Here is a 16,398-nt window from a genome sequence, read left to right on the forward strand (position 1 = left end):
AGTAGCAGCAACATTATGTACAAAACAAGTTACGACCAATGCGAAAAAACAAACAAAATAGAATGGTTGGTTAAGAGCCGATAAGACAGCATCCCTCCAGCGCCATCATTAACTGGTGAAAGCTAGCCAAGTACATTTACTTCTGAAACGGGACAAAACAAAGACAACAAAACATTTCCGTACAAACACGTTGTCCGGTTTAGGGGAGGGTTTGGAACAGGGATGTTCTTGTTCCCTCGTGCACTAGCGACTCCTGCAGCAGGCTGGGCGCATTGTAAGCTGGCACGGTCCCCACGTGTACGGTGTTCCCTCCGACACATTGGTGGGGCTGGCTTCCGGGTTAAGTGGGCATTGTGTCATGAAGCAGTGCGGCTTAGCTGGGTTGTGTTTCGGAGGGCACACGGCTCTCGACCTTCGCCTCTCCCGAGTCCGTAACTACCAATTGGATATGACGAAATTGAGGAGAAAAAGGGGTAAAAAATTTAATAAAATAAAAGTTGCCAGCTACATCAGTCAACTAAAGAGGAGCCAGTCTCTGCTCTGCTTGCCTTTAAAACTTGGTGAATGGGCACAACACATACACACTGAACAATGCTCAACTGTCCAGTGCTGATCCAGTCAGCCTTCCAGATCCTTTGCCTTCACACAACTTACCTGGCCGCTCGGAAGAGTCTGCATGGTCCTAAACCACTCCATTGCCACCTTTTTATAATCACATTGCTATGATAAAACTGGGGGGACAAAAATGCAATTTCAGAATGTGGGGAGGACATGACCCCCGTCCCGTCCCCGTCCCCAGTGAAAGTTGCGCCCCTGCACTATAGTCAAACATGATCCAAATATATGCGTGCGTGTGTGCTTGTGCGTTTCTCCACCCTGCTGACGGCTTACCCTTTCATTGACTATTTCCCATAATATGCCCGTGCTTACCTTCTGGATTTTTTTCCCTCATTTTGTCTGTAATAGTTGAAGTGTACCTATGATGAAAATTACAGGCCTCTCTCATCTTTTTAAGTGGGAGAACTTGCACAATTGGTGGCTGACTAAATACTTTTTTCCCCACTGTATCTGTCAATGATCAACAACATTTAATGTAGGTCTAAGTACCTGGAACTGATATAATAAGGTGTCGTCATTTTCCAGCACTACCTGTGGATGTCTCATGAGTCGCAACAGTATGAGTCACAAGTTCACAACAAAACATGTGACAATGTGTGTGTGTGTGTGGTAGGCTAACTGAGGGCATGTCACAGGAGACATTTTCCAAGAGAAAATACTTGCTTGCCTCTGACTTTATTTCCTGTGTTTTGAATGATTGTTTGTTGTTGAGGTGGGGCAAAAGAGAAATCACATTTACACAAGCCTGTGAAAGACTCCCAACCTTCAGAGTGGGATAGAGGACAGATAGTAGGGTGGTGGAATATCATGGGTGCCTGCTAAAACTAACTCTGGGGATTTCCTTAAGGAATAGAATATTATTGTTGTCCATTTTGAAGGTGGCTGAATCGCTCTATCCAGTCTCAGAGAGACTTATAATCAGTCATAGACTATGCCTGCAATATAGTCTCAACCTTTACCCATTACAGCCAGCAGGTTGATATGGCCTATACAGACAGGGAACAGACTGGCAAGCAGTCTTGTGATCATTGTATTGTATTATTTTTTGGAAGGGGATACATTTGATAGACATTAGGAATAGTCCAACACCAACGGTATAATTGTGTCCTAATATGTGAATAACTATCAATTTAGAAGAACAGATAAAATAGCAATGTCATTGTTTTGTTTATTTAACATGACTAATTTATCACGGGGTTGACGTGTCACTATTTGGGGGTTCTCACATGTAGGTAAAACAATCGTCATGCCAACTTGGTTTCAATTTCGACCACATACAAACGTCACTGTGACGTTTACGGAAGACAGGTTATAAAGAAACACCAGGAGTCAGTCGGACAGGCAGCAGCTAGTAGGCAGAACGAGAGTTTTAAGAATCAGAAGAACGCTCATTCACCGGCGAATTTATAACTTAAAACGTTGGCAACTAGCGCAGACGTAGTACTGTTATACGTAAGTAGGCATGGCTTTTTATTTGATAAATAAGTAAGTGCCGATTTATTAACTTAAACTTTGTTAAAGTTTTACTGTCCCTGGTTGGTTTCCCAGTACGCGCCTGGTAGTAGACGTTTTTGTGAGAAATCTTCCGAACAAGAATTTCGCATTAATATGAAAATACTACATGTCTCAAATTCTATATATATCTTATCTCGATATTGTGCCGAAAATCTCCCCCCTGGCAGAATTCTTAATTGTTTTCCCCTCAGGCCACCATTGAATTATCCCCTCCAATAACCTTTGAACGAATTATGTTGGCGACATGAGGTTTGAGCCATTGGCTTTCTTAGAGGAGTATCTACACAATTAACACATTTTATTTTACACATTGGTCAAAAGATGCGTTTTTGATTGTACACACTACTATTTAAGACATTCTGGATCATTTAAAATGATTTATAATTTGGTGGGTACTTATTTGTCCTATTTAACACATTTAGGCAGCTACAAGTGTGTTGTACTTGCATGCGCATTGGAAATGTATATATTTTTGCATGTCCCAACTCCAAGTGCTTCGCTCACGGTCACATTTACATATTTTTCACCTTCAAACTAGCAACCTTTCAGATACTGGCCCAAAGCCCTAACCACTATGCTACCTGTCACCTATTGATGTCATGTCAGACTCAGAACTCACAGGACAAAAGGGTGTGCCTTGGTATGTTGTCTTCCCATTTTTTGGCATCAGTTAGGCCCTTTACCACCACATGAGTGCTGCTGCTCTCTAGAGGTGGTTTAAATTTTTTTTTTTCAGTGAAAATTCTCATTCTCTATTCCCAATGTGCTGTTTGGGGGTACTGTGCATTTGCACTCTTCCAGGAAAGTATACATTCATAAACTGTTTTTAAACTGCATTGGAAAACTTACAGATCAATGTTGTTGGATTTGTGTAATAGGCTGTTGCAGCTATACACTCACTTCCTGTTCCTGGTTTGTTTGTTTATTTTTGTTTAGGGAGATGGCAAACAGCAATTCCAATGGGAGTACCAACAGTAATGTGAATGGGAGTGCCAAAGCTGGGCTGCCAGGGGATATGGATGGCATGGAGGACAGTGTGGAGTTCAGGCTGATGATGGCGTACGCCCAGAGGAGGAGACCTAGGGAGGTGTTGTGCCCGCTACCTCAAGGTACAGACACCCAGCCGGGTGGTGCACAGACACTAGAGGGCCATGCAGACACATTTATAAAGAAGGAGAAGAAGAGGAAGAAGAAGGGGATGAGAATGAGGCTGCAGAGCTTGTTGAGCTGTATCCGACCCCACAGAGACAGTACAGCTGTAGCATCAGGACCACCAAGAACACCATCACCACCAACGGGCACCCAGAGGTCCTCCTTCAGATCCTTTGGCAACTGTGAGTTTGTATCAGGGGAAGGAGAGACTGGAGGGTTGTTTGATTGCATGTGTTGGTGTAATACACTGTTCCTTACATTTGAAAGTATGTTTCTTCTTTAGGCAGATGGTTTGTTGTCATGCCAAGTATACTAAAGCTGTGTGTGTTTGTTTTCGGTTTAGCGAGAGATGAGCTGGGGGAGGTAGCTGACCGGTTGACTCAGATTGCTGACGGAGTGACCTGCATTTCTGGGGACCTGGAGACTGACGGAGAGGAAGGTATAAGACCAACTCAGCCGTCATATATGGGATGTATTCATTAGGCACCAAATGGAAAAGGGACTGAAAATGGGAGGGACTACCTGATCTTGTCAAATAAGAATTGGAAGTAAAAACGTTTTTCTACGATGTGCCTTAATCAATACGACCCTGAACTCCTCTTTGTTTGTTTTTTTAACCTATGACCTCTAACCCTTACCCTCTTATCTCTGCCTTTCAGATGCTATAGAGAGGCTGGTGGGGCTTCTGCTGAGAGGAGCGGGAGACAAACTCAATGAGGAGGTAAAGTATGGCAGGAAATATCTGTTTCTCTAGGTAGAACCTGTGTGATTGTGTAGTTCTCTGCCCACTTGGTGTCCCTCTACACACAGATAATAGTCTATCTGCAAGACTGGGATCCCTTCACAAAGATAAATGGAAAAAATGGTGTTGCATTTATCATTCATCCATTTTTCATCACATGGGCATTCACCCAGAAAATACTTGTGGGATTTGGGTGTAAACTTTACTGTCCTCTATCATGTCCCTGGCAGGTCCTGAAGGACGCCTCTCTGTCCTCAGAGCTCTTTGGCTACAGCTTGTATGAGAGGACCATCTCCACCTTCCTCGGCAGACTTGGCCTGACCTCGGACCCCGGCACTCAGGGGTCACCCACGGCCCAAATCGCCATGACTTGTGAGGTAATCATGACAGAATTACATTTACCTAAAACATTTTTTTCCCAATCCTTTTTCTAACTAATGGCCATTTTCCCAGACACATATTTGAACATACTCCTGGACTAAAATGCATGCTCAAGAATCCCTATTGAAAGTGTTTTTTTACTCCAGAAATAAGCTTAATCTGGGTCTTAGAAACTGTCCCTGTAAGTGCTTTACATTGTATGTGGCTAAATCACCCATTGGAGTACCACAAGCATATATACCCATTGGTTGCATGGCAGCCATTTTGTGTCAACTCTCAACCCTCTGCTCCACCAGGTGACCAGTCGCCTGTCAGCAGTGGACAGCCTCCCTATGAGCCGGGTGCTGGGATTTGGAGCGAAATACCTGCAGGATCACTTCTCTTCCTGGGCCATACAGCAGGGTGGTTATGTACGTACATACAGAGAGATATATCGCCTATAGTACTGGAGGTCCACCTTCTTGTTCCTATCAATGATCTCCAGCTGACAAAAATATCAATGTTATTTTGTGAGATGTTGGTCAATACAGCTTTCATTTCTCTCTCAACAGGAGGAAGCTTTTGTGAATGATGAGGAGGAAGTCGACTGAGTCAGAGGGATTTTCCCCATCCTATACACCCATTGGTTCTTCCTGATTATCCACCCTTTTCCCAAAGTATGCTCTTGCGCACTTTCTTCCATGGATCAAAATTTCATTGGTGTAGTTATTGGCAAAAGTGAGTTTCCACCATTGTTAAGTACATGATGGGAAAGGGTGGAGAATTGGGATGTTGCCCTCTAACCCCAACCCCTAGAGAAGTTTCAACTCAGGTTAATATTGCATGCCCAATTTAACATTGATTTTGCACAAAGAAACATGCACATAGAAATATAGACTGTCTTCCAGAGTCATAGTATATAAGAAAATGTACATCTCAAACCCCATTCCTTTTTTTTGAATTCTACATTGATATGATATAAGAATGTATGTGAAAGTACTGTATTCAGGTGTTTTGTTAACATTTTAATTTGGACTATAAAAAAAAACATTTACTTGATTATTACATTTTTTATTGTAAGAATAATAATGATGATGACTGTTGACTATTGATGTAGCCTATACTGTCTGATCCAAATAATGTTTACATAAAGCAGATAAGTTAAAGAGATCAACATACCAGACCTCCAGGACTTATGTCCTCAGTTGATCCAGAGATCGAACCACTACATGGTTAAACCATGACTGGACCAAAGACTGGGGCAGCTACTGTAGCCTACATATACTGTATGGAAGTGCATCTATTCTTACTGCTATATGGTCACACTTTCATTCTGTGTGCTGAGTCTATGCATTGGAATGTCTGACTTGTTTAGGAATAATTAAACAAATTCCATGTTATGATTAGTGTTCAATGTTAACACTGATTTAGACAGCTTTGTGACTGATTTATTTCAATAATGATTTATTGAATAAAAATAGTTGTTGAAGACTCCTGACATTGTGTACAATGATTTAGGACCAAGCGGTAATTTATATTGAAATGCAATCTCATCACGCATAGCATGCATGTACAGGTATGTCACTCATGTGCAGGTATTGTGTACAGGTACGTCACTCATGGAGGGAGGGGGGATTTCTTAGGGTCTGTACTGAAATGAACCTAAACGGTTTCCTGCACCTGCTCAACCTGCTTACAGACAACAAGAACAGGCCAGAGCGAGGAAGCAGTGTCATCTATTCACACAATGTGGATTTCAACATGTAGGTAACATGTACTAAACTAAACACCTTGTTCTGTATCTCATCTGTGTTGCGCGCGAAGAAGACTCATCGTTGCTGTCGCCTGTGTGCCCGAAAGAGTGCGTAAGATCATGCACCAAAGTAGGAAGTACTCACCGATGCGCTACATCGCGTGATCGGCGTATCACAGTTAGCTGTGGATATCGCTAATAAATCAGCATTGAAGACGGTGGACTACAGTCGAGGGGAATTGTTCAACCCGCCTAGGATGTACCATTCGAAAGTCAAGGTAGTCCGAGCCGCCCGAAGGCATACATCTACTCCAAGCAGGAGTCTGGAGAACATCGAGGCGGTCTGGTGCAAGATCAGAGCGGACTCGTTACCAAACCTCGAAGAGAGAAGACCGGAGCCGGTGAAGGTGATGAACCCCGCGGAGAACGACTGCCCTGTCCGCGGCAGTAGGAAAAGGGGGTTCAAGCCCCCGGATGTGAGGACCATATTCTCCCCCAGTGAGAGAGACTCCCAGATGAGGGGGGAGGGACACACCTTCTACCTTGGTCTTTCGGGCGCATGGTGCGATGTTTGCCGCGTATACATCCTCCACTTCTCCCTGATGTGTTCAGGTGAGTTCTACAACTGTATTATGTTTCAGTTGAGATAGCTTGACTGTCTTAACATCAATATCATCTACTACAGCAGACAACATACTGGTTAACAGAGAGCCTCAAGCTATGAAGCTTATCAATTTAATTGATTTATCAACTGGAAACCTAAACTGCCTTATGAAACTAGACTTTCTTACAGGCTCCATACAATCTGGATATTAAGATATATTCATACCCCTTGGCTTATTCCACATTTTGCTGTGTTAAGCCAGAATTCAAAATGTTTTTTTTTGTCACCCATCTACATACAATGTTTTTTAGACATTTATTAAGACATGTAGTCAGAGTTAAATACGGAAATATCTCAAATACACCGGTATTCACACCCCTGAGTCAATACTTTGTAGAAGCACCTTTGGTAGCGGCGATTAAAGCTGTGTGTTTTCTGGTTTAAGTCTCCAAGAGCTTTCCACACCTGGATTGTGCAGCGTCTTCCCATTATTCTTAAAAACAATTCTTCAAGCTTTGTCAAATTGATTGTTGATCATTGCTCGACAACCACGGAAAAAGTCAAGGGTTGGGAATACTTTATGTTGGTTGTACATGTTCAGGAAGGCATGGCTACGTACAGTCTACCCCTACACAGGGCCGGGCACTACGCACACACTCACACCGTGCCGATAAACTGGTTTATAAACTGTACATTTGTACACATGCTTTCCTCTCGGCTCAGCTTTCTCTGTATTCTTCCACTGATAGGCACTCACTTCCTCAATCTAATGTCCCAGGCACCTGTTTACTGATGATTGATACAGTACATTCTTGTTGCTACTCCTATCATTGCTGCATTACTCCCCACTGGGCAAAAACTGGTTGAATCAACGTTGTTTCCACGTAATTTCAATCCCCCTAATCTATGTTATGACGTTGAATCAATGTGGGAAACTGATTGGATTTGCAAAAAGTCATCAACTTAAGGGCATTTATTTTAACCTAAATCCAATGACATGGTGACATTTGTTGATTTCACATTAGTTGACAACTCGACCTTGAACTGACGTCTGTGCCCAGAGTGGTCCATCAGTCATCACACGTTTAAAAGCATTGCTTGTACATTGATGGTTTCAAAGTGTAACAGTATAGCTTCCGTCCCTCTCCTCGCCCCTACCTGGGCACGAACCAGGGATTTGTTTAACAATTTCTTGGTTATTACATGATTACATTTGTGTTACTTCATAGTTTTGATGTCGTCACTATTATTCTACAATGTAGAAAATAGTAAGAATAAAGAAAAACCCTTGAATGAGTAGGTGTGTCCAAACTTTTGACTGGTACTGTATATGATGATTCTATGTGAGTGAGTGTGTGTAGACTCAGCATAATTGTATGTGCATAATACAGTTGTTGTCAGAAGTTTACATACACCTTAGCCAAATACATTTAAACTCAGTTTTTCACAATTCCTGACATGTAAATCCTCGTAAAAATTCCCTGTTTTAGGTCAGTTAGGATCACCACTTTATTTTAAGAATGTGAAATATCAGAATAATAGGAGAGAGAATGATTTATTTCAGCTTTTATTTCTTTCATCACATTCCCAGTGGGTCAGAAGTTTGAATACACTCAATTAGTATTTGGTAGCATTGCCTTTAAATTGTTTAACTTTGGTCAAACGTTTTGGGTAACCTTCCACAAGCTTCCCACAATAAGTTGGGTGGACGAGTCCTATATCGAACATAAACTGAAAGGCCGCTCAGTAAGGAAGAAGCCACTGCTCCAAAACCGCCATAAAAAAAGCTAGACTACGGTACACATTAAAGGAGAAGCATTCTGTCTCCTAGAGATGAACTACTTTGGTGCGAAAAGTGCAAATCAATCCCAGAACAACAGCAAAGGACCTTGTGAAGATGCTGGAGGAAACAGGTACAAAAGTATCTATATCCACAGTAATACGAGTCCTTTAACGACATAACCTGAAAGGCCGCTCAGCAAGGAAGAAGCCACTGCTCCTAAACCACCATAAACTACGGTTTGCAACTGCACATGGGGACAAAGATCGTACTTTTTGGAGAAATGTCCTCTGGTCTGAAGAAACAAAAATAAAACTGTTTGCCCATAATGACCCCAAAAAAAGGGTGAGGCTTGCAAGCCGAAGAACACCATCCCAACCGTGAAGCATGGGGGTGGCAGTATCATGTTGTGGGGGTGCTTTGCTGCAGAAGGGACTGGTGCCCTTCACAAAATAGATGGCATCATGAGGGAGGAGAATTATGTGGATATATTGAAGCAACATCTCAAGACATCAGTCAGGAAGTTAAAGCTTGGTCGCAAACGGGGCTTCCAAATGGACAATGACCCCAAGCATACTTCCCAAAATTGTGGCAAAATGACTCACAAAGCCCTGACCTCCAATCCTATAGGAAATGTGGGGGCCGAACTGAAAAAGTGTGTGCGAGCAAGGAGGCTGCAAACCTGACTCAGTTACACCAGCTTTGTCAGGAGGAATGGGCCAAAATTCATCCAACTTATTGTGGGATGCTTGTGGAAGAGTAACTGAAACGTTAGACCCAAGTTAAACAATTTAAAGGCAATGCTAACAAATACTAATTTAGTGAATGTAAACTTCTGACCCACCGGAATGTGATGAAAGAAATAAAAGCTGAAATAAATCAATCTCTCTACTATTATTCTGACATCTCACATTCTTAAAATAAAACAGGGAATTTTTACTAGGATTATATGTCAGGAATTGTGAAAAACTGAGTTTAAATGTATTTGGCTAAGGTGTATGTAAACTTCGTGACTTCAACAGTAAATGTGATATTTCAGTTTTATATTTTTTATAAATGAGCTAAAAATGTCTTAACCTGTCTTTGCTTAGTCATTATGGGGTATTGTGTGTAGATTGATGAGGGAAAAATGCTATTTTGGAATAAGGCTGTAACGTAACTAAATGTGGAAAAAGTCAAGGGGTCTGAATCTTTCTGAAGGCACTGTATGTGATGGGATTTATGGACAGTATGTGGATCAAATATGTACACTATCTGAAGAATACATTGCATACAGTAGTATATTTTCAGCAATAGTTGAATAGGATGGACCGGACGAGAATACAGTATATTCATATGAAATGGGTAAAACAGTATGTGAACATTATTAAAGTGACCAGTGTTCCATGTCTATGTACATAGGGCAGCAGCCTCTAAGGTAACCATGTGGTAGCCAGCTAGTGACAGTGACTAAGTTCAGGGCAGGGTACTGGGTGGAGGCTGACTAGTGATGGCTATTTAACAGTCTGATGGCCTTGAGATGGAAGGTCCCAGCTTTGATGCACCAGTACTGACCTCGCCTTCTGATTGATTGCCGGGCTCGGGTGGCCTTGATGATGTTCTTGGCCTTCCTGTGACACAAGGTGCTGTAGATGTCCTGGAGGACAGGCAGAGTGCCCCCCCCGGTGATGCGTTGGGCAGACCGTACCACCCTCCGGAGAGCCCTGCCGTTGCTGACGACGCAGTTGCCCTACCAGGCGTTGATACAGACCGACAGGATGCTCTCAATGGTGCACCTGTAAAAGTCTGTGAGATTCCTAGGTGCCAAGCCTAATTTTTACAGCCTCGTGAGGTTCTTCACCACGCTATCTGTGTGGGTGGACCATTTCAGATTTTCAGTGATGTGTACGCCGAGGAACTTGAAGCTTTTCACCTTCTCCACTGTGGCTCCGTAGATGTGGATGGTGGCTTGCTCCCTCTGCTGTCTCCTGAAGCCCACAATCAGCTCCTTAATTTTGTTGACGTTGAGAAAGAGGTTATTTTCCTGGCACCACTCCACCAGGACCCTTGCCTCCTCCCTGTAGGCTGTCGCGTCATTTCTGGTAATCAGGCGTACCACTGTTGTGTCGTCTGCAAACTTGATGATTGAGTTGGAGGTGTGCGTGGCCACGCATTCATGGGTGAACAGGGAGTACAGGAGGGAGCTGAGCATGCACCCTTGTGGGGCCCCTGTGTTGAGGATCAGCATAGTGGAGGTGTTGTTGGCTACCTTCACCACCTGGGAGCGGCCCGTCACAAAGTTCAGGACCCAGTTGCACAGGGCTGGATTCAGACTCAGGGCCCCGAGCTTGAAGGGTACTATGATGTTGAAGCCTGAGCTGTAGTTATTGAACAGCATTCTTACGTAAGTGTTCCTCATGTCCAGATGGATAGTGCAGTGCGATGGCGATTGTATCACCCGTGGATATATTGGGGCGGTATTTATCCCTGTCATTCACACAGAACCATTGGCCTTATAAGCCCAAATGGTCAGCTAGGCCTGTGGGCCTCATCCAAAGCCATTTACATGGAGAGGTGAGAAGTTGGTGAAATTAGATTAGACACAGAGGAGATGGGGGATTAACATGACCATTCATTCACCACAGGGAAGTGTTAGAGACCTTTTGTGCTCCTGGATTGGAAATAACTTGTTGTAATTCCCCATGACTAGATCAGCTTTCATTCTCCACTGAAGACTGTGTGTGTCTCTGTGTGTGTCTCTGTGTGTACTTGCCTGCCTGCGTGTGTGTTTGCCCTAGCGCCCAGCTGCTGTTTGTGCAGGTGCAGTGACAGTGTGGCTCCAGAAGACACTACTCTCTCATTGTGACAGGTTAATGACCCATCACAATGACCACACACACTTTATGTATTACTATCCTTGTGGGACCTACAATGTATTTCAATTCATAATCCTATTTACCCTAAACCTGACCTTAACCCCTAACCCTAACTCCTTCACCTAATCCCTAATTGTAACCATAACCCTTAACCCAACCCCTAAAATAGCCTTTTTCCTTGTTTTACTATCCTTATGGGGATTTCCAGTACTCACGAGGATAGTAATCCTCACACACACACACACGCACACACGCACGCACAGGGTGAATGGGGGGGCAACAGTAAGGGGAGGGACTAGCACAGGCCAGACATGACACAGAAAAGCCAGACAGGGCAGGATAGAGGGGGAGAAAGAGAGGAGGAGAAAGAGGGTAGAGAGGGGCCAGAGTGAAAGACAGTCTGGGATTTGCAGGACCGGGGCAACCTTATGTTGGATCTGCGCAGTGCTCTCTGCAAAATGGAGCCCACTATGTATGTGTTAGAACCTGGGTGTGCGAGCATATGAATGTGTGTGAGCTCTGTGTGAGTGAATGAGCAATGGGGCTGACTAAAAGATTTGGGAGGACTCTGAGGAGATTATCTGGTTTCTTCTTCCGTGTTCCCAAACTGATCCGCCGCTCTGGACACCTGGAACTAAGCCTGCTTTGGAGGAACTCTGGTGAGTTTGTGTATCTGTGTGTGTGTCCGTGTGTGTGTGTGTGTACGTTTGTATATGTGAGTGTGTGTATCTGGGCCTGTGTTTAGCCAACCCCAGAGCATAGTGGTAAGGCAGACAGACGGTTTGGTGTCACTTAGAGGCCATGAGCTGAGAGATAAAATAAGTGTATAAACACATTGTTTAGGGACCTACAGTTCAGGTCCACAGATGCAGTGTTGTGTCCACAGACAGATCACTCAATGTCATCCCTGACCTGTCATGAAACACCCAAGACTCAGCACAAACACTTTGTGTGGAAGACAGGCAGGTAAACAGACAGACAGACTCTGCAGAGAGACCGAAAGACAGAGGAAGGGATACCCGTGAGAGGGAGAGTGGAAGATATGCACGTTCCATAATTAAGTGTGTGTGCATTTCAGTTAGGTGTTTAGCAGCCTTGTGTGAAAAGGCTCTTAAGTGCTGAGGGAATGGGTTTAGTCCCGTCGCTGGTATCTATGGGGAACGGATTACCGTTGACTTAGGAAAACAACACTACCACAGTGGAATGACAACCCTTCCGTCTCCTCCACTGACAGTCAGCACGGTCTGAGACCACCTGCTGTCCTGGCAGTGTGTATGTGTGTTTTTAGTGCAGTGTGCTTTGTTAGTGGGGGCCTGAGTGGAGCCGGATAGGAATGAGAGACGTGGAATTCCGAATTGAAGTCTCCGAATGTGGAATGGGGAACTAAGAGGGCTGTTAAGTTTGCGCAATGCTGCTTCAAGAAGGATATCTATTTTCTACAGTCTAAAGAAAGCGCAGGAACAAATACAACGCACCACCTGTCTGGACTAGACACACAAATACACAGCTCTCCAGCCCCAGACCATTCTACTCCTATTACAGTCCAGAGCCTTAGTGTCATACCAACTGCCTCAGTAAGTTGATCACGTCGACCCACAGCCCAGATACAGCTATTGTGCCTACTGAAACACAAGGCTTCACTCCAGCTTTGATTACAGGATAAGAAAACTATATCTCACACACACACTCCATCCCCAAACACGCACACAGGTCTACCTGGTCACAGCGGGACTCCAAGAAGAGTAGGCTTGAGTAATGTTACGTCTTCTGCAACCACACAGTGTGCTGTGGGTGAAGGTCTGGCCCTCTCTTACTTGCTTTTAAAACCAAGGCTATGGTCTTTACATGTTGGGATTGATACTGCAAGATGTGTGTGTTGTGGGGAGGGGGAGGCAGAGTTTGGCTGAATTGGCTCTTGGCACGTCAGTGAGAAGGTCGCCACAGGTTCCTCATCTCTCCTCCCAGCACACAGAGACATGGTTAGACAGCCAGCTCTAAATACTACACACAGCTGACACTGGCTAGGCTCAGGGGCGAGTGGTGTTGGTACGCATCTGTTTGTGGAGTGTGTTGTTGTTCTTTGTGGGAGTGTGGGAAGATGCTGACTTGCGCTCTGTTCTCCTCTCAGCTCCACTGATTAAGTCCGATCGATTGGTTTTGCCTGGCTGATTACAGGAAGGGCTATTATCAACGAGACAGCACAGCTTTACTACACACACACACACACACACACACACACACACACACACACACACACACACACACACACACACACACACACACACACACACACACACACACAACACTCCCCACAGGCCCAGGAGACTCCCAGAGAGAAAAAAAGTGCTTAACTCATCAGACCGACAGTAAAAATCATCATCAGATGTCCGTCTTTTGCAGTTGTGTAAGACATGGAAGTGTGTTTTATTTCTCCTCACTGGGGCGAGACAAATCTCCTCTAAGTTCAAGCATCACAGGCATAGGGCCTTATGTCTGATGACATAGCCTGTGGTGGTGTTTGTTATTATGTCATGGCGTCGTGGACGGACAGTGTAACGTTTCCTCTCTGGTTCTGTCCCAGCGCCAGGGCCTAGCTGAGACAATACCCAGGCTTTGCCTAATTGTATCGAGAGCTACAGAGGGTTAGCGAGTGTTAGGGCAGGAAGCCTAGCAGACAAGAGCTGACCACCCTCTTTGTGTGCTGGTGAGCTCAGAGAGGAGCATCCCTGGCCTACACCCACACACACGTATGCACACACTCTCTCGCACGCACGCATGTTTGGACACACACTCTCTCTCTCTCCCCCCTCCATCTCTCCCTCTCTCTTCTCTCCTACTGTCTGTGTGTCCATCACTGTGACCCACTGAGCCTCCATTTGACAGGCAAATCACCCACTCAGCACTACCATACATAGAGAGTGGGAGGGGGAGACCGAGAGTGAGTGGGCGAGTGTGAGAGAGAAAGCGAGAGAGAGTGGTAGCAGCTAGGCAAATGAGTCTCTGTGTAGGTCTGGGCTGGCGAGGGAGGTGGGGGGTTCCCAGTCCATACAGGCTATTGTTCCTGATGCTTGTTGTGCCTGTGTGTAAGAGAGTGAGTGCGTCGAAGCTGGGCCTGTTGCAACTGGCCAGTGGTGGTACAGTGTGCGCAGTGGTCAAGGAGTATTGGTTGAGCAGTGAGGGAGAGCTTCAGAGAGAAGAGTGTGTGAGGCAGGAGGGAAATGGTGTGCTGGTCGGGGATGGGAGCAGCCATCTGTAGACTGTCGGTGAAGCTCAGCCGGCAGGTGAAGAGGAGGTCCTCAGGTAAGAGAGGAGACACAGACAAACGCACGCGCACAGACCACTCTGTTCCTGTACACCGGTGCTAACAACGAGGACTCGCTGGATGTTCTGTACTCTGCAGAGGGAGTGTCACAGTGATGTGTAATGTATTCTGTGTTATTAGCGGTCTCTCCCTGTCTCTCCTCCACACTGGGTTAATTCTAAGTGGGCTGCTGGATGCTGGCCAAGCCGGCGCAGAGAACGAGAGCGGAAAGAGAAAGAAAGAGAGGACGCATTAGAGATTCCATCAACCTTTTTGTTCTGCCGCGGCGGAGTTACAGTGTGCACGGGAGGAAGTTTGTGTGTCACTTGTAGACTTTTCCCCGGCCTGTCAGACAGATCTGATCGAAGGGCAGCGAAACAGTTCCCCTTGTTCTTTGTCACTCCAATGTATTATATCATGTTTACATTTTTCTTGCACTTGGAATACTTTGGAATCGTGACTTCTGTTTCACTTGGCTGAGCTGAATGTTTTCGAGAGCTCAGGTGAAAGATTTTTGCAATGGTGACTGTGAACGGGGTCAGTGGGAGTGTTTGCATACTGTGGACAACCTCATTTCCATCTCGTCCTTTCCCTCCAGACACAACACAACCTCGCCTGGTTCTTCATTGCTGTTGCTGGAGACCCGAGCCTGGAGTCCCAGGGAATACTTGCGTAGCAGTTTGGGGTTGCGTTACAGATTAAATAAATTAGTGGCTGGGTTATACATTAGTTATTTGGTTATGGATGAAACCTGTTAGGGGTTGGACGGAGTATTTAACATAGTACTTGTGACCTGAGTGAATCCACGGGTCTCTGTTAATGATCACGCTGCTATTGAGTCAAACACAGATGAAATATTTGAACTCCTCCTGGCAAGGAAGTGGCAGGAGTCTTCAAGAGGTGGAAGAATAACTAGAAGTATGAAATGAGGGTATTTGGTGCAGTGTTGAACGCCGCCCGCTCCGTTGACACACACCGCGAGACAATGCAGGCTCTATGAGTCTGCCAGGTCAGGTCGGAGTGTGCTCTTTACAATTATTTAACAAGCTCCTCTCCTCCTTCTCCAGGGTGTAAGTATACGTGTCACCCAGAGTGTCGGGAGCGAGTGTCATTGGACTGTCACCCCGGTGGTCCTGTTGCCGTTGACACCCCTCTCAGCCAGGACCACCTTAACAACAACACACCGGCCATTGTGAGTACCCACCTTCTCTCTCACTCCCTCTGTGTGTCTGTGTTGTCTAATTAAAGGGTCAACACTTTGTTCCTTGAGATGCTGATATTATATTCTGTGATGGTCACATTATGACTGAATTTCGTGTGTTTCACCACAAGGGGGCGTTAGAGTGCATAGAATGAGTATTCGCCCTGCCTGTGATTACAGTGAGTGACTGAGACGTAGTTCACCAATGTACCACCAGATGACGCTATCTCTGTCTCTATACTGTATCTCTTGTCATAGAATTCTTGGCTGGAGTGAGTGACTGTTTGGGGGATGTGTTGCTCTTAGGGTTTTTTGGGGGGATAAATGGCTTGGCTCTGGGTACTCTGATGGTATCATACTGAAGGGTGCATGTTTGGGATTAGCTAGGTGGGGCCAATGCTTTGAGACCAGCTGTCCATGTCATTCTCTATATAATAGGAAAGGGAAATGGAAAGTGGGGGATACCTAGTCAGTTGTACAACTGAATGTCTTCAATTGAAATGTGTCTTCCGCATTT

The 16,398-nt window shown here is 45.0% G+C and overlaps 2 protein-coding genes across 2 annotated transcripts in view; both read left to right on the forward strand.

The window, feature by feature from the left end:
* Positions 1-1,917: 1,917 nt before the first annotated feature.
* Positions 1,918-5,885, forward strand: LOC109896787 (apoptosis facilitator Bcl-2-like protein 14). The gene is made up of 7 exons (XM_020491138.2): positions 1,918-2,070; positions 3,070-3,467; positions 3,629-3,724; positions 3,945-4,006; positions 4,258-4,404; positions 4,705-4,818; positions 4,960-5,885. Exons 2-7 carry the CDS (start codon positions 3,074-3,076, stop codon positions 4,996-4,998), a joined length of 852 nt encoding a protein of 283 aa, XP_020346727.1. The 5' UTR covers positions 1,918-2,070; positions 3,070-3,073; the 3' UTR covers positions 4,999-5,885.
* Positions 5,886-6,123: 238 nt separating this feature from the next.
* The window catches only part of LOC109896788 (ras association domain-containing protein 3), a 50,589-nt gene continuing 40,314 nt past the window's right edge, over positions 6,124-16,398 (forward strand). The window contains exons 1-2 of the mRNA XM_020491139.2: positions 6,124-6,752; positions 15,748-15,872. Of these exons, the coding sequence (XP_020346728.1) occupies positions 6,398-6,752; positions 15,748-15,872 (480 nt within the window). The 5' untranslated portion in view covers positions 6,124-6,397. The remainder of the gene's footprint in view (positions 6,753-15,747; positions 15,873-16,398) is intronic.

Source organism: Oncorhynchus kisutch, linkage group LG9 (assembly GCF_002021735.2).
Source record: "Oncorhynchus kisutch isolate 150728-3 linkage group LG9, Okis_V2, whole genome shotgun sequence".
Classification (NCBI taxonomy): Eukaryota; Metazoa; Chordata; class Actinopteri; order Salmoniformes; family Salmonidae; genus Oncorhynchus; species Oncorhynchus kisutch.